This window comes from Rattus rattus, chromosome 2 (assembly GCF_011064425.1).
Source record: "Rattus rattus isolate New Zealand chromosome 2, Rrattus_CSIRO_v1, whole genome shotgun sequence".
Lineage (NCBI taxonomy): Eukaryota > Metazoa > Chordata > Mammalia > Rodentia > Muridae > Rattus > Rattus rattus.
In genome coordinates this window covers 6322990-6346592 of record NC_046155.1, presented here as the reverse complement: position 1 = coordinate 6346592, position 23603 = coordinate 6322990, and the positions used below count along the sequence as shown (strand labels likewise).

The 23603-nt window shown below is 48.3% G+C and overlaps 1 protein-coding gene across 1 annotated transcript in view; it reads left to right on the top strand.

Moving 5' to 3' along the window:
- LOC116890666 (potassium voltage-gated channel subfamily KQT member 1-like) overlaps positions 1-23603 on the top strand; it is a 98571-nt gene that overhangs the window by 24371 nt on the left and 50597 nt on the right. The window contains exons 2-5 of the mRNA XM_032891071.1: positions 5354-5429; positions 9235-9329; positions 9914-9960; positions 10835-10896. Of these exons, the coding sequence (XP_032746962.1) occupies positions 5354-5429; positions 9235-9329; positions 9914-9960; positions 10835-10896 (280 nt within the window). The remainder of the gene's footprint in view (positions 1-5353; positions 5430-9234; positions 9330-9913; positions 9961-10834; positions 10897-23603) is intronic.

Here is a 23603-nt window from a genome sequence, read left to right as displayed (position 1 = left end):
GTTCACATTATTCTCTGAATAGACTTTTTTTAAATGTCTCTAAACTCCACAGTGGTGGTGGTCTTTTTAAAAAAAAAAAAAAAAACCTCCCACCATTGGTGATTTGTGATTCCCCTCACCCCATCCCATCTATCTTGCTAAAGTTTTATCAGTTTTATTAGTCTCTTTGGAAAGCCAAATATAAGCTTTGTTGATTTTCTTTAATGCAACATTCATTTTTTTATTTCATCAACTTACACCCTTATCTTTATTATTTCTTTCCTTCTACTTCTTTTTGGGTCTAAATTTGCTATGTGTGTGTGTGTGTGTGTGTGTGTGTGTGTGTGTGTGTGTGTGTGTGTGTGTTTAACTTGAGCTAGATCCTAAGATCCTCTCTGCTCTCTCATTTTAGGCCAAGCATTATCTTCCCCTCAATGTCCATATTTCAATATACCTCCAACATTTATTTAACTGTGATTTTGAAGATATGGTTTTTAAATTTATATTATATTTATTTATATGTGGGGGGGTGCATTGCCACAGCCACATATGTGGAGCTCAGGGGACAATTTTTTTTAAAGATTTATTTATTGTATATAAGTACACTGTAGCTGTCTTCAGACACACCAGAAGAGGGCATCGGATCCCATTACAGATGGTTGTGAGCCACCATGTGGTTGCTGGGAATTGAACTCAGGACCTCTGGAAGAGCAGTCAGTGCTCTTAACCACTGAGCCATCTCACCAGCCCAGGGGACAACTCTTGAGAGTTGGTTTTCTCCTTCTACCAGGTGAGTCCTGGAGATCAAACACAGATCTTCAGGCTTGGATGCAAGCACACTTACCCACTGAGCCATCTTGCCATTTGTAAAATTGCCATTTTACCAAATAGCGTGGGTTGATCTCAAACTTGTGATCTTTAAGGCCTGACCTCCTGAGCTGCTGAGATCATAGGTGTACACGCTACGTTGAATTTAGCTGTAATGCTTGATACATTTTTTTATTACTCAATTAAAACTGTTTTCTAATTCATGTAACTTTTCTTTCTTTGACCTTAGGTTACTTAGATCATTTAATTTCCAAAACACTTGGGGATTTCCTAGTAATACTTTTGATTTGTAGTTTAATTTTATTGTGGTCAAGGACTATGCTGAGCATCATTTAATTTATTTGAAATTTGCTAAAGCTTGCTTTTGAAACCTAGCACTTGGTATCTTTGTAAACACTTGTGTGTGCTGGCCTGCAGTGGTGTGGTTTTGTCCCCGTCAGGGTGGACGGACACTCCGATTGTTCATATTGGGCTCTGCCAATGCTTTGGTATCCATTGCCAAGGAGATACATTCAAATCTCTCAATCTCTCATCCTGGTTGTGGATTCGCTTTGGTTTGCCCAGTGCTTTCTACTTTTAAGGTTATATTTGTTGGCGCATTCAGGTTTGGAGTTGACTTTTTCCTGCTGAATTAATAGTTTTTCATATAGGTATGGGTGGAAACCCTGGACAACCTTGAGTGCCCTTCTTCAGGTGCAGATCACTTTTTTTCTTTTTGTGACAGGGTCTCTCACTGGCCTGCCCTGGAATCTTTTTGTCTCCACTCTCCCAGCCATAGGGTTGCAAACACATGCTACTATGCCTGGATTTTTTTTTTTTTTTAATGTGGGATGTAAGGAAGGAACTAGGGTAAGACAAGCAGTTAGCCCAGAGCTGATACTTGGTAACACTGAAATGTTCTTTGTCTAGTCGACTGTCCCTGGAGCTAGTTTGCAGCTGCCTGTGTTTAGAGAGCTAGGCTGGGCTACCTTTTTCTCTGCCCCTTTATTTTTTTTTTCTTTGTTTATGCTTTTAGTGAATTCATATCATTATTTTTAATCCTGACTGACAATCTGTTTAATGGAATATCAATTCACTTAAACTCACATTCCCTGCCATCTTATTCTTTTATCCATTTTTTTAAATTTTTTATTATTTTTCTTCTTTCTTATCTTACCTTTTCTTGGCCTCTTTTATCAGATTACCTATTGCATTCTTAATTTCCACTACTGTGTTGCCCTTTCTCTCTCAAAATCTCCTCAAAATATCTCTCTCTCTCTCTCTCTCTCTCTCTCTCTCTCTCTCTCTCTCTCTCTGTGTGTGTGTCTCTCTCTCTCTCTGTGTCTCTCTCTCTGTCTCTCTCTCTCTGTCTCTCTGTCTCTCTCTCTCTCTCTCTCTCTCTCTCTCCATTTATTTATTTATTTATTTACTTATTTTTTGAGGGGGAGATGTTGAATAAGGCTGAGACAGCATCTCCAGTAACCCAGGCTGGCTTCGAACCCCTGTGTGGCCAAAGGTGACCTGGAACTTCCTGATCCTCCTGACTCCGCCTCCCAAGTGGTGGAATTATAGGCAAGTGCTACCATGCCTGACTTTTATAGAAGTTCTTTTTCAGTATTTGAAGATAATTTTTATCGTCTGGTGAAATCCCTCATCTTTTCATCTATTTTCTTGACTCTATCCATCACAGTTATCTTAAAGTTCTCATCTAGAAAGTCTGATGCAAACCACAGCCATCGATCTACCAATGACTCTGTAGGTCAGACTCAGGCTGCTCTGCTGGGCGCACTGCTGGGGGCAGAATGCTCTCTCTGCTCACTCGTGGCTGAGCAGTGTCAGCCTCACATGCCTGAAGCTGTCAGCTGTCATCCGAACCCTTCACCTCTCTGCCTTCGCTCAGCTTTTCTAGCAGGCTAGCTCGGGCTTGTTCAAGAGGCAGATTTTACTGAGAGGGTAAAAGTGAAGTCTGCAGGTCTCTTGAGGCCAAAGCTCGGAATACATGATCGGCTTCCACCATGGCGGAGCAAGGCAGGGAAAAGGAGGGATTTTCAGCGACCATTAAAACCCACTGCTTTATACCCTTCCCTAAAACAAAGGTCCTTCTCCCTCCAAACACGCTTCGAGGCCTCACAACTGCAAACACCACCACATACCCCAATCTTCTGTCATCTGCTATCCCCACCCCCGTCCTAAAATCAATGTCAAATGTTATACACGGTTGAAATCACAATGTCCCACCTCTGGGTTCTAATTGATAACTTTCTTTTTCTTTCCTTTCTTCTTCTCCTCCTTCCTTTCTCCCTTTTCCTCAGTGCGAGGGATTGGAGCCAGGGCCTAGTTCATGCTAAGCGAGCACTCCACCCTGATCTATGTCCCCAGCCCCAATTCCATTTTTGAAACAGGGTCTCACTCTGTGGCCTGGAACTCACTCTTGTCGTTTAGACAGGCCTCCAACTCAGAGTGAACTTGTCTCTGATTCCTGAGTACTGGGATTAAAGGCTCATACCAACACACCCAGCCTCCCCTGCCTTTTTTTTTTTTTTTTTTTTTTTTTTCACTTTTTATAAGTTTTATTTATTCTATTATATGATATGGGTGTTTTGCTTATATGTATATGTGTGCCACGTGTGTGTATCTGGTGTCCTTGTAGTTCAGAAAAGGGGGTTGGATCCCCTAAAACTGGAGTCAGAGGTTATAAGGTACCATATGGGTGCCAGGGACTGAGCCCAGAACCTTTGGGAATACAAGCGGCAAGTTCTCTTAACTGCTGAACTATCTCTTCAGGCATGATGCCATTAACTTGTTCAGGCTGGCCTTGAAATAACTCTGTTCCCCAGGCAGGGCCTGAACTTGTGATCCTCCTGCCTCAGCCTTCTAAATATCTGTGAGTCTAGATCCAGCTTTTAATGTCTTTATCAGCTGCCTATTACTGAACAGCAAACCATTACCAAATGTTGTGGTCTAATAGTTATTTGTCTCGCTAACAGCTCCATGGGTCAGGAGCTTGGACTCAGCTCCACTGGAAGGTGGTTCTGTGGTTGTGCTCAGGCTGACTCAGACAGATGCAGTCATCAGTAGCTGGTGGTCCAAGATGGCTCAGTCACACACGTACAGTCAGGGACGGGCACCTCTCTACTCGTCCCCCTTCAACCACTCCAGCCACACTCTCAACACCTGTGGGTTCCACACATGGAGAGCTCCCCAGAGCTCTACACCCACATTAGGTCACAAGGTCGGCTCAAATTCAAGAGAACAACTCTGCCTCCTTAGGGGAGGGCCTCTAGCAGTTAAGATTGCAAAACGCACCACACCTGCAGATCTCTATCCAAGATCTATTTTTTCCCTTATTTTTCAACTTTTATGTATGGACAAAAACAAAACAAAACAAAACCCAGAAATTCAAAAGTAATCTTTCTACAGACTTTCCTCTGCTATGAAAGAGAAATCTGGGCTAGTTTATACTTGAGACATTGTGAGGTTTTGCCAGCCTCTCCCAACCAAATCCCCAGGATGTTTCCTGGGGCCCCATCCTAGAAGGGTCTGAACCCTAAGCCTCCTGTCCTCTGTGGCAAGAGCCTGCCGGCTTCTGTTTTATTTTTACTCCCTCCCAGCAGCCACTTTTGCTCTGTGAGAACCACGGCTATTTCCAAGGGGGAATTGTGTGAAAAAAGATACCCTGATAGCCTTTGTTCTCCGGAATCTTTGTCACTTGTCTCCTGGTGGCTCTGGAGCCTAGGCTCCACTGTTTTCTTCACAGCCCAGGAAGCCCCACCATCCCATCTGGTGTAGACATTTCCCACACTTCTCTGAGAAGGAAGCACGGCCTGGAGAGTAGGCTGGCTTCCTCTTGCCTCTTGTTTTCTAGGCTCGGGGGCTGCAGGGGCCCCCCAGTCTAGCTTTCCCAAAGGCTCCTAGCAGCTCTCTGCTGCCAATGCCATTTAGTCTGGCTGGTCAGATTTGAGCTTCACAGACAGGAGATTCTCCCAGTCTCTCCATTGCCCTGATGCCTTCGTCTGTTTCTGTGCACACAGATGTCTGATTATAGGCACTGCTTTCTCCAGTGATATTTATTAGAAAAGAAAAGAAAAGAAAAGAAAAGAAAAGAAAAGAAAGAAAGAAAGAAAGAAAGAAAGAAAGAAAGAAAGAAAGAAAGAAAGAAAGAAGAAGAAAAAAAGACCTTTTTTCTAGAAGGAGATAGAGGTAAACCAATGAAAAATCCAAGCAGTCTCAGGAAACAGGATCCTCATTAACGTGGCTGTACCCCCTCCTCCAAACACATTCCCTGGCTCTGCTGTTAGAGTTGCAACCCTTGCAAACTAGGGGTACAGACAGCTGCCCCACTTCTGAGATAAAAGCAGGAAGGGAGTGTTTCTCCCCATCTGTGGGTGGTACCCGCCCCTTCCCCTGTAGAAACTCCTTGTTTCTGGCTTCTTCTAGAGACAAACAAACCCTGGCTAGAATGTTCTTGTTTCTGAAGAGGCTATCCATGTTTGGCAGGGGTACCTTTAACATGTGTTGCGGGGCTATGAACATGGAAGCTGCTCACACTCTGCCCCCTCCTCCTCAGGCTACGGGATCACCACCGGGCCACCATCAAGGTCATCAGGCGCATGCAGTACTTTGTAGCCAAGAAGAAATTCCAGGTGAGAGCATGCCCAGTGCAACTGACCCCCAAGAAGACTGCAGTAGTCGTATACCTCACCCTCAGATGCCAACATGCTGTGACTGTACCCTTTGGTCTGTCACCACTCCCCAAGACAGCAGGCTCCTCCAAGAGCACTGTACCCAGCCCTGACTCGGGAACCCTTTCTACATTGTTAGAAGTAACTTTATGGGAGTACTTCTCCTGCTAGGCTGTGATAGTGACAGTCTGGCAATGTCACCTGGACAGGAAGTGACGTCTGTTCTCAGCTAGCTTGGAGCTTTCTGTATCCCACCCTACCCATACTGGGGTCTGCTTAGTGACCAGAGGCTTCTGAGCTGGCGGAACTGCAGCTCTGGGATCCCTTTAGTATCCCCACACCTTGAGAGTTGTCCTCCTGAGACCCCCGAAGGTAGTAGGTTATGTTCCTTCTCTACTCTGGGACAGTTGCAAGCAGAAGTCATGGGGAGGACAGAGCTTTATTCCTCACTTTGAAAACATGTCAGTAGAAGCAGCAAGTGCTAGAGGGCATTCTCTTACTGGAAAGCCCTTGTCACTGAGCAGAGAAGACTGAGGCCACCTGCCTTAGTACAGCCTGCCCAAGGACAATCACAGTGGTGGCCCTGTGCCCCATTATAGGCCACACCTACCACACCAAGCCATGAGATTGACACAGGCTCCCACTGTCCCTACAGCACAGCCCCCAACCCAGCCCTGGAATAGCTCAAACCTCTAGACTCTGCAGGAGGTAGGGGCTAAGGCATTGTCCCCATCCCAAGTTGTTATCATTGTACCGAGAGGAGCCTTGGGTGACATGTGTCTCACTCTCTGTAGTCCTCAGCTCCTCAACTGTTCTAGCCCTAAGAACATGCTTCTGACACTAACAAGAACAGCATGTGTCTCCTCACCCTAGCCACTCACTGCCACCTGCAGGGACCCCATGCCCATCCACCAGTACCATGGTGGCATTCTGCTGTACACTTGTTAGCCTGCATCCCCTGGTACTGTCACAATACAGGCAGACCAAGCTCCGCCCAAGCTCCCACAAACCTAGGGACTTCATGTTGTCAAAAGGAGTAAAGGTCACACTCAGCAGGGGTCAGAGCCAGGAAGCACCTGGAAATGGATTAGAAGGGTCCAAAGGCCCCACAGAGATGGCACTTAACACTGTTTCTCCCCCTACCTAGAAGCCATGTGACCTATGGTCCCAGTGCTGAGACACCAAGAGAGGTAGGGAGATGAGTTCCTATAGAACCAGCTCTTCCCAGCTTGGCAAGGAGCCACAGGAACCCCACGGGGAGTCACATCTTGACAAGACAATCTCTCAGGGAGAAGTAGGGCTAGGGTGTGACACTCTTACTTGGAAGTGGTATAGCTTAAGTTGTTTAAAGGGTCATGAGGAATTGCTGATGGCCGTCCCTAGGCTGAGAAGCAGGCTCTGTAAGTGATAGAGGAGGTTCCATATGAAACTCTATAGAAACTGCTAAGTTGAATGGGGTTATGGCATGTAGGCTCATGGCTCCCTGGGGTTCACGTCTAGACTCTGGGTAGTACCCAGTGGAACACAGGGACCCTTATGGTCCCTTTGAGTCAGAGGTCATCTTAGTGGCCTATGTAGACCCAGTTTCCATGTCACAAACAAAGGACCTGCCTGATGACATGGTTAGAGGCTGAGGAAGAAGAGACCCAGAGCCCCGAACTTTCTTTCAGGCCTCAGGACATTAGCCAATGTCCTGAGAGTGGCTCAGGAAACTGCCAAGATAGGCCAAACAGCCCCTACCTTCCAGCTCTCTGCTTCTCACCCTTACACTTAACCCAGGTGGCAGAGGGGCCTTGTGGGGTACAGAGGCTTCTTCTACATAGAGAAAAGTAAGGGCTCTACAATGAGCTGGCTTTATTGCTTGGGACACATGGACAGGTGGTGGCAGGCCTCCAGGAAAGAGTGAGGTAGTTGAAGAGGGAGCCCCTATGGGGAGGGCTCCACAAGGCTTCCAGGCCACCCTGGTGACCCAGCTTTCTTGCCTCAGCCATCCACCCACCTACTCTCCAACCTGACTACAGGCATGCGGGCCTGCCTTGCTGGCCGATAAAGTCCTTGGCCCGCCGCCCTCATGTCTGGCCTGAGGAGTCAGAACCTCTTAGGCCTGAAAGTTTGCTTTGCGCACCTAGGTCCACAGCCAATCAGTCTGGTCAGGCAGCATTATCTGGCTCACCTATGGCTCCTGCTGCACCAGGGGACATTGGCCTGGGGAGAAAGCTAAGATGGTCTCTTACACTAACCCTAGGCAAATATTTGACAGAGGCTTCTCAATCCCCAACCAGATCCTAGAGGGGAGCTTAGTGGCTCCAAAGCCAGGTCCCAGCAGGCCTGGAGTGCTACTGACCGTGGGAGGTTAGTTGATAGGGTATCTCTAGCCTTCTGGGTTTGTTTGTTTGGTTTTTGTTTTGTGTTTTTAGAATTTTGAGATCAGGTTTCTCCATGTAGCCCTGGCTGTCCTGGAACTTACTCTATAGACCAGGCTGGCCTTGAATTCAGAGATCTAACTGCCTCTGCCTCCAGAGTGTGGAGATTAAAAGCATGCGCCACCACTGGCCAGCTCTCTGACCTTCTTAACTAACTGTTTCCTGCTAACAGTCCCCTACCCCCTGCAGGCTGGCACACTTGCAACTCCCCACTCCATACTCAATCACACGGATGTTTGCAGAGGCTGGCAGAGGTACCCATGTTCACTTGGGCACAGTGGCTCTCAGACTCTCAGGCCATCCACAGACCAACATAAGGATCTGTCCTGCTCCTAGCCCAGGCCTGCACCGCCTCAGACTACAGTTTCTGCCTCCCTTGCCCATTCACCACATGTGTCACCAGGCCTACCTGGAGGTGCCACACACCAAAAGCATTTTCTCCCACAAGTCTCTCCCCTATTACTTAGGGTCACTTTCAGTGTGCTCTAAGGAGGGACTCAGGCCCTGGACTCAGTCATGGCCACCTCTGACTGACAAGGTGCTGCGTCAGGATTCCTTGACATTTCTCATCTTAGACCCTATTTTATTCTCAGTCCCTTCTGGAAGCAGCAGCATAGACTTCAGCAACCCATTTTCCAGGAAAGAGGAACGAGACTCAGTATCCTGTGTTACAGAAGACAGAAGCAAGGCCCAGAAACTCATCTTGGAGAAGGGAGAATCAGGGCTTCTGTCTCCATCTTGCAGAACATAGTAAGACCCGGAGACATTATCAAGTGTAGTTCTTAGTAGAATTTCATAGCGAAGTATTACAGGACCAAGGACCTGCCTGAGTGATGTCCCATGCTTGGACTCAATAGTCCCTGGGTATGCAGGCCACAGAAGATGTGGTGACCCTGGTGCCTAGAATGGCCCTGGGCGTGGCAGGTCTTTCCTTCATGGGAGCTGGGCTGTCTTATGGAAAGTCTATGTGGCATTGTGAGACATCTAGAATACATATTATTCTACCTCCCCTCCTAGAGAGAAGCAGCAAGTGTGTCAACAGTCGAGGGCCCAGATGGACTGTGGATATGCAGTACCATGTCTCTAGCCTACTAGGCCAACTCTTCCTGAGGAGACTTGGAACCAAAAGGGCCAGTAGGAACTGTCTAGTCCTACTAGTGAACTGACAGAAGGGAAGGAAAGTACTAGACAGGCTAAGTTGGCAGCCTTTGGGGATCAAGCCTGCCACTGTGTATGTTCTAAGCCATTCCTCCCTGTACTACAACCCACCCCATCACTGTCTGTGTTTAGAATTGAGCATACAGGATTCAGGAGAAAGTAACATGTGTCTTTCTGGCCTGCAGCAAGCACGGAAGCCCTATGATGTGCGAGATGTCATTGAGCAGTACTCCCAGGGCCACCTCAACCTTATGGTGCGCATTAAAGAACTACAGAGAAGGTGGGCACCGAAACGGGTTTGGAGTGATGGTCCCAGGAAACCCTGCCCCAACCTCACAAGGAAAGAAAGAGTTCTTCGTGACATCTACCTCTAGGCTACCCCTCCACCCATGGATCTTTCTGCTACTGGGGTGGAGCTAAGGATCCTGACCATTCAGAACCAACATGGTCTTGGATCCTATTCCTATCAAAGTCCCTGGGGTCCAACACAGGTTTGGATCTAGGAGGCTAACTTCATGAGCTAGCTTGCAAACGTACCTCTGTATATCATGGAGTGCAGCCAGGAGAATGTGACTGTCCCTTCCATAGACAAGGTCAAAGATTCGAGACCTCCCTGATTGACTCTACTCACCTCTTCCAGAGAGGAAGCCTAAGTAGCCCAGGTTCTGTTCTTTATTTTTGAACTTCCTGCCTAGCCCTCTCAGGAGCATGAGCCCATAAGGTCTTGGGTGCCTCTCGGTGGGTCTTGGAGTAGCAGTAGCAGATACCCCTGGAATGGGTGTCATGCTGTCCTCCTGGACACAATGGCCTGTCTTTGTGGTACCTCAGGCATTATGTGAGCTCGTGTCCCTCTCTTCTCTCCAGGCTGGATCAGTCCATCGGGAAGCCATCTTTGTTCATCCCCATCTCAGGTGGGTGTCCACATTGGTACCTGGACAGGTCAACCCACAGGGGACTCTCTTTCTTGCCTCTGTCTGTCTCTCACCATCCTTACAGCAGGCCTCTAGGGCCTCCTGTACAGACGCCAGGCTAGGCAAAGTGGCTGTAGACAGGTATATAAAGGGATGTTTTGGTGATGACAGAGTCTCCTGTGTCCCTCTAAATGATGATTTGTAAAACCTCATGCTCAAACTCTGGATATGGTAGTGAGAACCAAGGGTACAGTTTCCTGTGGTAGAAGGACCTGGGATGGAGCATGGGTCAGATAAGCTGTCAGCCCAAAGATTCAGGGGCCATGATGGGATGAGGGGGGTGCTCCTTCCTGGCTCAGGTGTTCAGGAATGTACAATGGCATGGTATAAACTTGTTCTTGGCTTGGTGGAAATCCTTAGGACCTCCAGACAAAGGGCTAAGCCACATCAGGAAAGGACAAAGCAAGGTACATTCCTAGTGACAATGTTAGCTGAGATTCAAACAGGACTGTGAGGCATAATCTAACATTGGAGACAACTGAACCAACAGACACCCTGGCCTGGTAATGCGACCAAGCCCAGTAAGAATCACGAATCGAGTCACCCCCTGGACAGAGAGAGTGCTTTGTCCCACCTAGAAGACACTCAGGAGTTCCAAAGACAGGAGGAGCAAGTCTGGAGTCTGGATATACTGTCATAATGTCTCCCCTTCCCCCAACCCTGGTATCCCAGCCACAAGAGAATTTTAAAGGACAGCTTGTATTTTCAAGTATTTGGCCCATCCCCCAGCTACCTCCTCCCCCATCTCCTACTCCCTAGGCTCTGGAGCCCACACCCACAGCCCATATCCCTGACTTTGTGCTTTACCCCATAGAAAAGAGCAAAGACCGTGGCAGCAACACCATCGGTGCCCGTCTGAACAGGGTGGAAGACAAGGTAGGTTCCTGCATCAGCTCTCATCGCCACCCTCAGTCCGTGCAGTACTCCGTGTCCTGCTTAGCTCCAACCCCTCTGACCTCCTCCATGGAGTTCTCGAGAAGCTCTGTGCACAGTGGCTATGCTTTCCACTTCACAATTGTGTGCCTGCAAAGTCAGAAACCTGCCTATCTATCAGCTGCTTCTCCCTGGTGTCCCGAGGTCTGGGGCACTGCTCCTGCCCTGTGAAGGAAGGAGTGAGATCGCAAAGCCTTAAACAAGACCTGGCTTTTTCCCTCCGCTCCTTACCCTTAGAGCTCTAAGAGCCTCCTGGCTGTGTCTTAGCCAGGAGGTGGCTGCAGCCAGATTCACACCAGCCTCCCCATAAGCCAGCTGTCTAAGGTCCTTGCTTTGGGCAGGCAAAACCTTCAGCAGACTCAGAACCTAGCTGGCATAGATTCCTGTATGGTGTCAGCCTTTACTTATCCTGGACCTGACTGGTAGGGAAGATCCAGCTCAAGTTAGTGTGCTAGGCTGTGCTGGCTCTGCCTGGCCAGGCTATTTTTAGTGCCCACTACTATAGGCTCCCACAGACGGCAGAGTGCATACCATTCAGAGTGCTTCTGCCCCTTGTACTCTGGCTGCCTGTGATCTTATGTCAGAGCTGACATTAGCTAGGCAATTAGGCTATTCCACTGACCCCCAGCATCTGTGCCCACCACCCCACCTTTCATGAGCCACTGGAGGCTCTGACCCATAGGGGAACCTTTCTTGGGCACATGGTACATCCCACTGCTACTCTTTGAAGCCTCTGCAGTTTGCGGTGTGCTGTTATCTTGCCAGACAACCCACGTCTGTATACATGGATTTTATCTGAACATAGCTAGGAGGCTAAAAATAGTGAAATCTCAGTCGAGTGGCGAGCGTGGTTGCTGCTCGCTTACTCTAGCAACATCTGGCTCTGACTCAATCTGGGCTGCAACCGGGCAGGTAGGCAAGGATAGTCTGGCCCACACAGGATATGGCGTTGAAGCCTCCCTACTTCTTGCTGGCACAAACGTCCCCAGCCTGGGGCAGCCATAGAGCCCTGTGGCCAATAAACGGAAGGGGTGTGGGCTCCAGATACTCTCTGAAACCCTGAGGTGTATATGTCCAACACTGAGTCTCAGGGCCTGGTCTAACCTGTAGCATCCCGAGGCTGAGCGGGGAGGTACTGTGGCCCTTGCTCAGCAGGTCACCCAGCTAGAACAGAGATTGTGCGTGTGTGCCAGGACGGAAAAGATGGAGTGTTGGATTCACAAGGCTGGGGCCTAGCAATGGCTTAGGAGCCCTGTTTGCCTATAGGATCAAAGAGCACCCCAGGCTTTCCCGCCTCTGTGCACATGGGCCCATTGGACCAGTGACAGACCCGCTGGTTTGAGTCCCCTACACCTCCCCAGATAGCCCCAACTCCTTCCTGGTCAAGGCCACCTTTGATGATCACTCCTACTGCTGGTGGGAATCAAGGAGGACCCCTAACTCCAAGATAGCACCGACCATATATCCTAGGTACATGAGCCATCTCGGCCCAGAAATTTAAAGGCAGCCTTCTGTCGCCAGCCCCAGATAATTTCTCCACCACAACTTCCTACCCCATTCTAACTGTTCCAGCTTCCTCCTTCTGCCCATTACTGATAGGACAGGCTACCCCTCAAACCCAGATCAGAAACCTGGCGTCTAAGTGACAGAAGATGATAGGTAATAACTAATAAAAATCAGTTTTCCCTTTCCAGACTCAATGTATGGTTGCCTACCACAGGCTAGTGTTTAAGAACCAGGTCACCGCTCTATATGACCAAGGTGGAGCTTGTACTGGCCCAGAGCCAGGGGCAGGGGCAGGGGCTGAGGTACGTGCCAGTACTTCATCAGATCAGAACAACAAAGGACTGGTTTTCCAGAGCCCATAGTCTCTGGGAGCAAGGGTTGGGAACAAAGCTAGGCCGATCCTCAGAGGTCCGGGTGACCCTGACCCTGTCTAGGCTCTGAGCCAGGTTGTCAAGAATGCTGGGCTCCTGTAGCAAACACCTAATGGGCACCATCACCTTCACTCCCTACCTCAAGATGGTTAGGATGGAGAAGTGGGTCCTCTGCCAAGGCCATGGTCACACTGAACCAAGGCTCCTCCCAGGGCTCTAGCCTGGACCCCCACTGTACATCAAGAGGCTGTCAAGATGCACTGACCCAAACGGCCCATGGCAGCCTGCCCAGTCCCTCCCTTGTCCGGGACCACTGCCCCCTGTGGGGACAGACCCTGGGAAAGAGCTTTGCTGGGCCCAGAGGGCACGATGGCATGGCCGGGCCCCATGTTATCACAGTTATCAACGTAACCATCGGGACCAGAAACAACCCAAGCGCAATCCTGCTGACCTTGGGAAGTAGGGGACAGGAAATCCCTGGGAGCCCAGCAGTCCCAGAGCAGAGCCAGTGCCAGCCAGCCTGGCTGAGCCCAGCCAGAGCCCCTGGACTTCCCTGCTGTCAGCCTCTCCCTCCCACCCCTCCAGGCCAGCTACAGACTGGCCAAATTCAAATCTCTAGTGCCCAGCAGCTACCTAGCTTAGCTTGGTCCCTCAACTGTAAAGTGTGTCCCACCATAGGCCACCCACATCACAGGGGCTGAACCCCATTCACAAACAGCTAGACCCCACTGGAGGAGAGGATCAAGCTAAGGACCAAAGGATGTCTACTTATAAGGGATTCTTAGGAGAGGCCAGCTGGTTCCTGACCAGAAGTTTCCTAAGGTCCAGGCCAGGAACCAATACCAGGTAGGACATGCCCATGGGCTCCCTTCATGTAGCCAATATACACTTTCAGCTTTTGTCATAGAGTATGGATTGGTTTGTTTTAGAAATCACAGTCTCCTGTCACACAGTTATACAAAGAGCTGGTCCCCTTATGGCAGTCTCACACATGTGTGTAAGAGAAGAACATTTCAGAAGATTGAGAGTCCTTTGGAAATAAAACTAGAATCAACTCTGAGAGCTAAGACTGGGTAGGGGTGGTGGCCTTGCCCACTGGCTACAGTAGTCAGGACTAATGGCAATTCAAGATGGTATAAGCCACCTTGTCATCCCTGTGACAGGAACATAAGAGTTCTGGTTCCTGCCCCCCTCTTCTGTTGCCTGGCCTGCCTAGGCTTCCCTAGGATCCCCTGGCTCTCTGCAGAATCCACACCCACTTCTTCCCCATGGTGTTCTTAGCTCTTCTTGGACCTGGACCTGCTACAGTGTTTATTTTACAAGCCAAGCTCACACTGTCGTGCTGATATACAGAGCACAGTGGGGCCAAGAGACTGACTTTCTTGTTTTCTGCAGGAAATGTTTGTGGCTCAGAGCCGGACACAGGGGAGCTCTGGTTTCCAGACCCTGTTCACAGGGCATCTGGGGGCAGGGAGCACGGGTTGGGAGGAGAGGCCCCGGCACCCAGCACTTCTTCCGCCTAGTTCTGTCCTAGAAGCCAGGCCATGCATACTTATTTCCTGCTTGAGGATACCATGCAGCATCCACCACCTGCCTTTCGGGATCTTCTTCTATCCATGAGGTCTATAAGCTGCACCCTGAGACCTCGTCATCCCAGGCCATTCCTGGGCCCTCCTCCATCCTTGCTCTCCAGCTGAGTATTTGCTAAGCCCAGGTCTTCGTGTTCTCTGGCTGGGGGATTAGTTAGTTAGATATCACTGCAGACTTCCCCACCTCATCTCTCGCATCCCACGTAAGTCTTAAACGCCGCCCAAATCCAGATGATCCTACTCTGCCATCTTTGCTAGTTGTGGTGTCTCACAGATTAAGTCGTGAGGTATTCCCACCAATTCTACACCCTGGCATACCTACTTTCTGTGAGACTTTCTCTCTGGAATGGTTGTTAGAACTTCAAGGCAAAACCTTTCCAGACTGTGGTTTCCTCCGTGAGAACATTTCTAACTGCTGATTACAGGGCTCGGAGGTTTATGAACTTCAGGGCTCTTTATTTCTTCTTGTGTCAGCTTTGATAAGCAGCAGAGGTGAGGAGTTTGTACCTTTTATCTTGGTTTTCAGTTTTGTTGGTGTTTACTCGGTGTTGGTGGCATCTGTATTTTACCTCTGCTCTTTTCCTCATTGTCATTTATCACCACCGCCACCCTTTCCCGTGGTGACCAAGCCCGCCGTGCATTCTCTGGCTTTATTGCTATTTTTCACCAAACTTTTGGCTTTGTGGATCTTCCCGCCTGTGGGTTTTTATCTTGCTTATTCACGTCTGTTTATCTCTCTTTCCTTCTAATCCCTTGGCCTTAATATGTTTTTCTCTCTCTAACTTCTTTAAGCTAGATAATTATTAATCTCCAGATTGTCTAGATTTTTAAGGCCTGTGAAGCATGATAGCTATTTGTAACATTTACACTATATTTTTTTTCCTTGTAAGTGTCACTGAAAAGGCACACGCCACTTTTGCTGACCCAGCGTCTCACTATGTAGCTCAGTTTAGCCTCAAGATTGTCCTGCCTTAGCCTCCTTAGTTGCAGGGGTGACAGACGCACACACGGTGCTGCACCAGGCTCCCTGCATTGGGTAGACAATGCTTTACTTTCGCTTTCCTCTGCTTATGGTGTATTTTTCTAATCTCCATCATCTTGTGTTTATTCCCGAGGGTTATGCCATGGCAGCCTAACTATGTGGTTTTCATCATTGTTATTATTGCAGTAGAACTTTCTAGTAATTTTGCTTCACTGTCAGAGAAAGTGGTCCTGGGATATCAACCCCCTTGGAATGTTTTGAAGGATGTTTTATAGCAAAATGCACGTGCTTAGCCTTTGTAACGCGCCTTGAGTACTGGGAGCATATTCCGTAGTCACTGGATGCAGGACTGTGTTTACAAGCGCTGGAACAAGCTCGCTCATTGTTTTGTTCAAATCTTCTATATCCTTGCTGGAATCTCTTTATCTATTTGATCTATCATTTCTGAGAAGTCAGAGGGTAGATTTCTGTGTAGCTTTCTAGGAAAACTCCCAGAGTCTTTTCTAAGGTTTTGTTTGTGTTTTGTTTTGTTTCTCCCCTTGTTTTCCGCATCAGCAGTGTGTAAACGGCCCACTTTCTCGCTCAGCCTTGCGACCAGGCGGTAGACTTGAGCTTTTCTATTTCAGCCCTGTTAGTGAGTATGTAATGGTATCTCATTGTGGTTTTGATTTGCATTTCCCTAATGACTAATGATGTTGAGCAACTTTTCATGTGCTTATTAGCCATTCATAGTCTCCTCTGGTGAAATGTTTATTCAACTCTCTTGCCCGTTTTCCAATTAGGTACTCCGCTCTATTGTCGAGTGGCAGGAGTTTTTAATATGTTCTGGGTACAAGTCCTCCATCAGACGTATGACTTGCAAATACTTTCTCCTAATCTCCGGCTGTCTTTTCATTTTCTGAATTGTCTTTTCAATCTCAAAAGTTTTTAATTTTAATGAAGTCCAATTTGTCTTTTGTATGGTTCCTGCTTTTGACGGTCTTAGATCCCTTTAGCCCTGTCTGAAGTCATGAACATTTTCTTTTATTATTTTTTTTCCTTCTAGAAATTGTATAGAATGAGCTTTTGTGTTTAGGCCTAGATTTTTGAGGCAATTTGAGAGTACTCAATGAGAAGAAATCTAGGTTTTATTTACTTGGCTTTGTGTATGTGTGTGCTCGTGTGTACGCAGGTACATATGTGTGTGAGTGTGTATGTGTATAGAGGCCAGAGCATATCAACTGTCGTTTTTCACCAACCATCCATTTTTGGTGAACGAATTCTGGGAATCCACTAGTCTTTTCTTCCCCAACTCTAGGATTACAAATATATGCCAGCATGCCTGACTATTTTATGTGAGATCTGGGAACGAAACTCTGGTCCTCTAGCTTGCACATCGATCACCTCAGCAACCTATCTTCCTAGCCTCTTAAAGGTGTATATAGCTCAGAGGCCGAGCAGGAGGGACACATGCCTTTAATCCCAGCACTTGGGAAGTAGAGGCAAACCTATGTCTGTGAGTTCAAGGCCAACCTGGTCTACGTGGTGACTTCTAAGTCAGTCAGGGCTACTTAGAGCCTACCAGCAAGTACCACACAAACTGCTGCTTTTCCCTTACAGATCTTCAGTTGCCACAGCACCATTAGTCAAAAAAGAAGACCTTCTATTTAATCACGCAGCAAAGGCATCTTTCTCAGGAACCAATTAACCAGGCCAAAGACAGTGGTGCACACTTTTAATCCCTATACTTGGGAAAATGATGCATAAGGGTCAGGAGCTAAAAAGCAGTTCAACTATATACCCAGTTTACTACATACCCAGTTTAAAGTCAGCCTTGGATACCTCAAAAAAAAATCCATTTACCATAAATGGATGGGCTTCTTTATGGACCTTCAATTCCATTCTCTTGGTCTATATGCTTGCCCCACACTCTCTTTGTTATTTACAGTGAGTAGTGAAGATATTCTGATTTTTTTTCTCCAAACCTGGTCTGAGACCTAGAAGTTTTCATTTGAATTTTTGGATGAACTTGTAATTTTTTATTTTTAAAAGAGAAATTGGGAGGGGGGAGAAAAGGTAAGTAGGCAGGGTGGTGGGCTTCTGGGATTTTCCGTTGAATCAATGGATCCATTTGGATAAATAGACATCTTAGACCATGAACATGCTATCTCTCTGTGTATGTGTTTTACTTTCAGTTCTTGGGGTGTAAGGTTATAACAGGTTTTTTTTTTCTCTGTAGCCCAGGCTAGCCTGGAACTAGCTAGCTATACCATGAAATTAAGAGTCCACCTGCCTCAGTCAAAGTCCGGAATTACAAATTTTGTACATATTTTATAGTTTGGGGTATATACATTTTGTTTATTTTTTGTTGTTGTTAACGTCTCTTCTGTTTTATTCAGCATGCAATTGCTAATGGGGTTGGTTTTTGTTTTGTTTTTTTCCTTAATTTCACTTTGTGATTGTATGTAACCAGAGCTAGAAACTCAATCTTTGACTGATCTGGGAAAGTCCGAACTTGCTATTCTTAGTCTTGGTGTTTTGTTCTTGCTGTTGATTCTGTTAGATTTTCCACTCCTGCTACAGATAATGAAGGCAACTTACTTCTTCCCCTCCAGTCCAAATGCCTTTCATTTCCTTCCTTCCCTTCTTCCTGCCCTTGCCGCCTTCCCACCACCCTTGCCCTAGCTTGAGCGTCAGTAGTGTGTAGGAATGACTGGAGACTCTCCTGGGAGAAGGCTTCCAGTCACCTGCCATCAAGGATGATGATGGCTTTGGAGTTCTCACCAGTGCTTCCTGCCAGCTCAGGGTATGTTCTCCTATGCCCAGCGCACTAAGAGCTGACCAAAAGTAAATGTGCATCTTCCCCAGCTATCCTCTCTGAGTCTATCAAGGTGACCATGTGGTATTTAACCCCTTAGTCTAATAATACGTATGATATAGTAACTGATTTCAGGGGTGCTAAGTCAACCTCACATTCCTGGGATATGCCCCATTTGGTCATGGTAGATGGAGTTTTTTTTTTTTTTTTTTGGGCAGGGCTCAAGTTGCTATACCATGGCAAGAACATTTGTATTTATGTATACAAAGATATATACATACATACAAGAGAGAAGGGGAATGGAGGTTAATACATAATGCTTGTATAGTCTATCCCAGACTGGCCTGGAACTTGCTGTGTAACCTAAGCTGGTCTTAAATGATCCTCCTGATTCTGCCCCCTACATATTGGGATTCCAGGACCACTATGCCTGGCTTGTATCTATAATCATAAACCATATTGTACTTTGGAGGGGGTTGTGCTTTTAAAATTTTTCCTCTGTGTGTGTGTGTGTGTGTGTGTGTGTGTGTGTGTGTGTGTGTGTGTGTGTGTGTGTGTGTGTGTGTGTGTGTGTGTGTGTGTGTGTGTGTGTGTGTGTGTGTGTGTGTGTGTGTGTGTGTGTGCATGTGTGGTTTTTAAAATACGATCAGCAGCTTTATCTACTTCTTTCTCACACCCGCTGCCTTGTCTGAGGTGCCTGATTTCATTCCCTCTCCTGTTGCTACGCATATGGGCATACATCCAGCCTGGCCTTTCAGTCCTAGGCTCGGAGATTTTCCAGACCACTCAGATGATAAGAGTTTGAGTTCTAATCAGAGCTGTAACTAGCTTGAGGATAGAACTTCCCAGGGCAAAAACTGTTCCCTTCCTCTTAACAGTTAAAGCCATCTTGACAGTCTTCTCCGGGAGTGGGCTAATTTTGTTGACTTTCCCACTGAGCTGTTTGAAGGTCTGAGCTTGCTGTCAGTTTCTGCCTTGAGACTCCTAGGTTTTAATGCCCAGGGTCACTAGGAAGATCGTAGAAACTAAAGCTCATGGTGTATGGGTGTCTTTGGGAGACCCTTACCTCCAAGTCCTCAGCCTCTAGTCTTCCTACCGTCTGGTCAGCTCCTGGCTGCTAAACACAGATATTTTATTTTCCAATAGCTAGATCAGAAAGTAATATGATGAAATTAAAATCACAGTCATTTATTTCATTTAATTCCAGGGACTCCAGATTTCAATATAATCAATACAGAAACTATTAAAATAATTGCTTCTCTTCCCTTATTCTGAGTCCTCAGGAGCCAGATGAATTTTGTACACATGGCCCATCTCAATTTGAAAGCTGGGTTTTCATGAGAGCTTCTGGGGTTGTATTAAGACTTCATAAAATTTACAACTTGGAAAGGACATTTGGGGCGGTTGTCTTTGATTTTAAGACTAGCTTTTGCTCTGCAATCCAGGCTGGCCTAGAACTCACTATGTAGCCCAAGCTAGCCTGTAACCCACTGTATAACTAAGACACAGTGTAAAACTAAAAACACAGTGATTCCCCTGCTTCAACTTCCCAAATGCCAAGATTATGGGCATTGAGTGTAATTAAATTTAAATTTATTAAAATTAGGTTGTGAAAACCCAGTTCTTCTGAAGATAATATGAGGTAGGGACCAAGCTGTTGGATGTGCTGTTTTGTATGACTTAACAGGGAGACCAGAAGCTCTGTGAACACCAGCAAGAGAGTGGGGAGGCCAAGTGGAGGTGGCACAGAGAGGAAGAGGGATACGAGGCAGCATCTTTGTCTCTGAACCCCCATCTACTCAGGAAAGCATCCTTGTAGGACTTCCCTGTGCTCCCTCTCCCAAGACTCCCCCCCAGTCCATGACTCACCCTCTCCAAGTCCTAGAGGACCTGCAGCCTGGAACCCGCAGGCTGATTTGCCAGTCGCCATTAAGAGCCTTGCTACCTGCACGGGCTGGTTACATTAGTAAGTGGGGCAGCCTAGGACACACCACAGCCCTGTCTCCCCCACTGAGTTCTCCTCCTTACTTGTCCCCCAGCCCCACTCTAACACCCCTCTTTGCCTTGCTGCTGGGCTACTCTTGAGTGACAGGGCCGTAAACAGGCAAAGGCATGGGGCTCCAGACGATCAAAGAGCTCCCTTCAGAAGCCGGCATTCGTTTGCTATTCTGGGAACTGGTTATTTTAAGGTTCGTGTATTTTTTCTTTCCTGAGGAGCCGTCTTAGTGGACGGTGGAGTCCTGAGGTGCTGGTCCTTTAGTCAAACCACACAAGCCCTGTTTTGTCTAGGGTTTCAAAGATAAACCTATAATGAAAGCACCATTTGACACAGTGCCCCACCACCCCTGTCCTGGGCGGGAGTGGGCACGGTTTCTGGGGAGTCCCTGTGCCCAGCTAAGACTCAGAGAGAGGCCACTCATGAAGAGAACCTGAAGTCACAGTGCTGGGCCGTAGGAGCCAAGGCTGTGTCCTTTCTGCCTTTGAGCTAACCCAGAGTTTGAGAAGGGTCCTTGTGAAAGATCCCGGTAAGGTTATAGGGAAGTGTCTGCTGCTAACTTCTCCCAGAAGGAAGTCAACATATAAGAAAATGACCACAGCCACAATGGGTAGCATAGTGTGAGTCAGGCTTCCTGTCCTTTTTGGTGGAGCAGGTTCCCTTCAGTCCCAGGCTCAGTAGTAAAGCTTAGGGAAGTATGTGAGAACTGGACACCCATGTACATTTTCAACCTATAGCTTGAGGAAAAGTACTAGGTCCGGCAGAGGACTGGGTGTTCAAGGGCTGTTGACTGTTAGGTGGTGTTGACCTTGAGAAGCTATGGGAGAAGAGTGCTGGTCACACTGAATTTTTCCTGGCACTGTGTTCTGCAGTACTGTGGCCAGCTGGGCATAGTATGTGGCTCTGTAGGGATGTCGCTATTACCCAAGGCAGACCTGAGGGGCATAGCTGGAGGCCTCATGACCTTTGTCCTCCCAGATGACTGTGGTATAGCAAACCATAAGCAGAACACTAGGGCAGTAGATGGCTCTCATTTCACTCAAGCAGGAGATGCTAGGAGATGCCTAGCAGGCTCTGGATGTTCTCCCTGGACTGGCATTGGAAGGGAAGTTATGTCTGACTCACAGAGTTGTCTCAGAAACAAGGTAGCTGCAACCTCCAGCTGGTTCCCTTGCCCTGGTCCCCCAACCATCTGTCTGCAGTCTGCCATGGTTCCAGGACTATCCCAGCCTGACACCTTGTGTGCTAGGCACTCTCTGACCCACTCTTCCCAGGTCTACAGAATAGCCCAGCAATAACAGTCGTAATGAAAGTGCCCTTATAGCCTGCCTATCTTGTCAGCAAGTCTCAGAACCTATTTCAGCCCATGGCAGTCTCTTGACGGGAATAGGAACCTCCTCTCTCATCCATGTGACAAAGACATCATCTGGACCCAAAAAAACTGCAGATAGATAAGGGACATGGATGACTCTCTGTCTTTAGCAACCACTCCTGCCCTCTGTGAGCCTAAGTTTTCTTATCCAAGGCAGAGAGGATACTCTGTGTCAGTTACTATGAATTTGGAGAAATTAAGAGAAGAGCATGTGTCCCCCAGGGTCTTCTGTCTGACCTGACTTGGGGGTCATTCACCTGTGGGAGAACCACACTGGTTTGCTGTCTATAATCTCAGTGCTCATCTCAAGCCCCCATTAGGCTCGCCTAGCCCCTGAGTCCCACACCAGGGGTCCTCCTCCTAGTTCCTTTTCTTGGACTCTGCCCAGACATGCTGCATCTGTGTTCTGTCCACCGTGCACACAGACGCAACACAAACCCTGCACCGTTGCTGCCTGCTGGTGTCACACAGGCCAGGACCCGGGCCTCCTTTAATACCTTTGGAGCCAGCATCTAGGCTGCAAGCCGTGCTGCTGGTGCTGGCTGGCGGGCGGGGCTGATAGGGGATCCCCAGCCAGGCCAGAGGCCCATTCTATGCAAGGGCCTTGTGACATGGGCAACACTGTGTGAGTATTCTAGAGCCAAGAGGCCCAGGTGTGACCACTGGGCTCACAGTGGGAGTATAAGAGCATGAGGAGCAACTAGCTCTGTCCCCACCTCTTACGTGCCCCTGAGCAATCCCTCCCAAATCTGGGCCTCAGTTTCCCCCACCGCGACCGTGACCAGTCCTCAGCAGCCCCTACCCCAGCATCCTCCTTTCCCTCTACACTCCTGTCTCTTGGGATGGTTCTCTCCCTGTCTGTGTGGGAGACACCTCCCCGCCCTACACCAGCTCCCCTGAGTGACTCTATTTATAGGCCTCAAATATTGGCTGGAGAGGAAATTTACATTTTTTGAAAATTTAGCTCAAGCCCGTGTCAACTTCTGTGGGTGCGACTGCTTCTGAGAGGCAGGGAGAAGGGCAGGCAGCAGACAGAGGCATATGTGTCAGCCCGCAGCAGGCGAGGGCCCTGGGCCTCAACAGGGCTGTTGGGTGATCTGTAATCAGTAGCTTCTGTAAAGGGAGGCAGTGGGTACTGTCCACAGGGGATGGGGTGTGAGGGTGGTGTGAGCCTGTGTCCGTGTGGCCAGCCCTGCCTGGCCTCCTTGGCCAACCTCAGAAAAACATGCATTTTGGTCAAAATGAGCCTCTTTTTAAACTTGTCACCCTGTGGGTCAGGGCCTAGCTTGCCCCAGCTCTGCATATTAAGCAGCAGTTTGGTCACCACCAAAAATAGATCTTCCAACCTAGAGCCATCCCTGCCTCCCTAGGAAAGGACCAGCCTAGAAAGGGGCAGCCAGCCGTGCCTGGCCCTGGCCTTGGCCCTGGCAGCTCCGGAAACCATGGGCTGGTTAAGGCAGGCAGTGGACAGGGCGGGGATAGCAGGCATGAGGCACTCTTAGGGACACCCCTCAGGGTACACAGAGACCATTGGGAACACCTGGTATAGCAAATGACAGCCAGGGCCTGGCCTGGATGGTGTCACAGTGGGCCTCTCTTGATGGGGAAAGCCTTCTCGAGTCCCCAATGTGGCATGTAGCTCACATAACCCCTACCAAATGGCAGGTGTATCCAGGAGGTCCTTGCCAGCGAAACCTGCTAACACAGCAAGCACCTTCTTCATGCTCACCCACCAATGGCCTGGGGTGCAGGTGGGGCCTCGCCTGGCCTGGAGGGCCTCATCTACAAAATGGCTGACTCTGCCTTTCAGCTAGGGCCGCAAGCACAGGGAATCGCTGCGCACACGGAGGCCTGTTTGCTTTGCTGAGGGAACGGCCTTTCCTTGCCTGGGTTCCAAGGGCTCCAGAAGCAGATGGAAATTTTTGTGGATTAAATGCCGGGCTGAGGCACGCTGGGCTGTTTGGGTTGGCAACATGCTGCCTCCCCGCCCGCTCCTCATCCGCTGCTTCCCGTCCTCGGTGTATCCATTCATGCCTC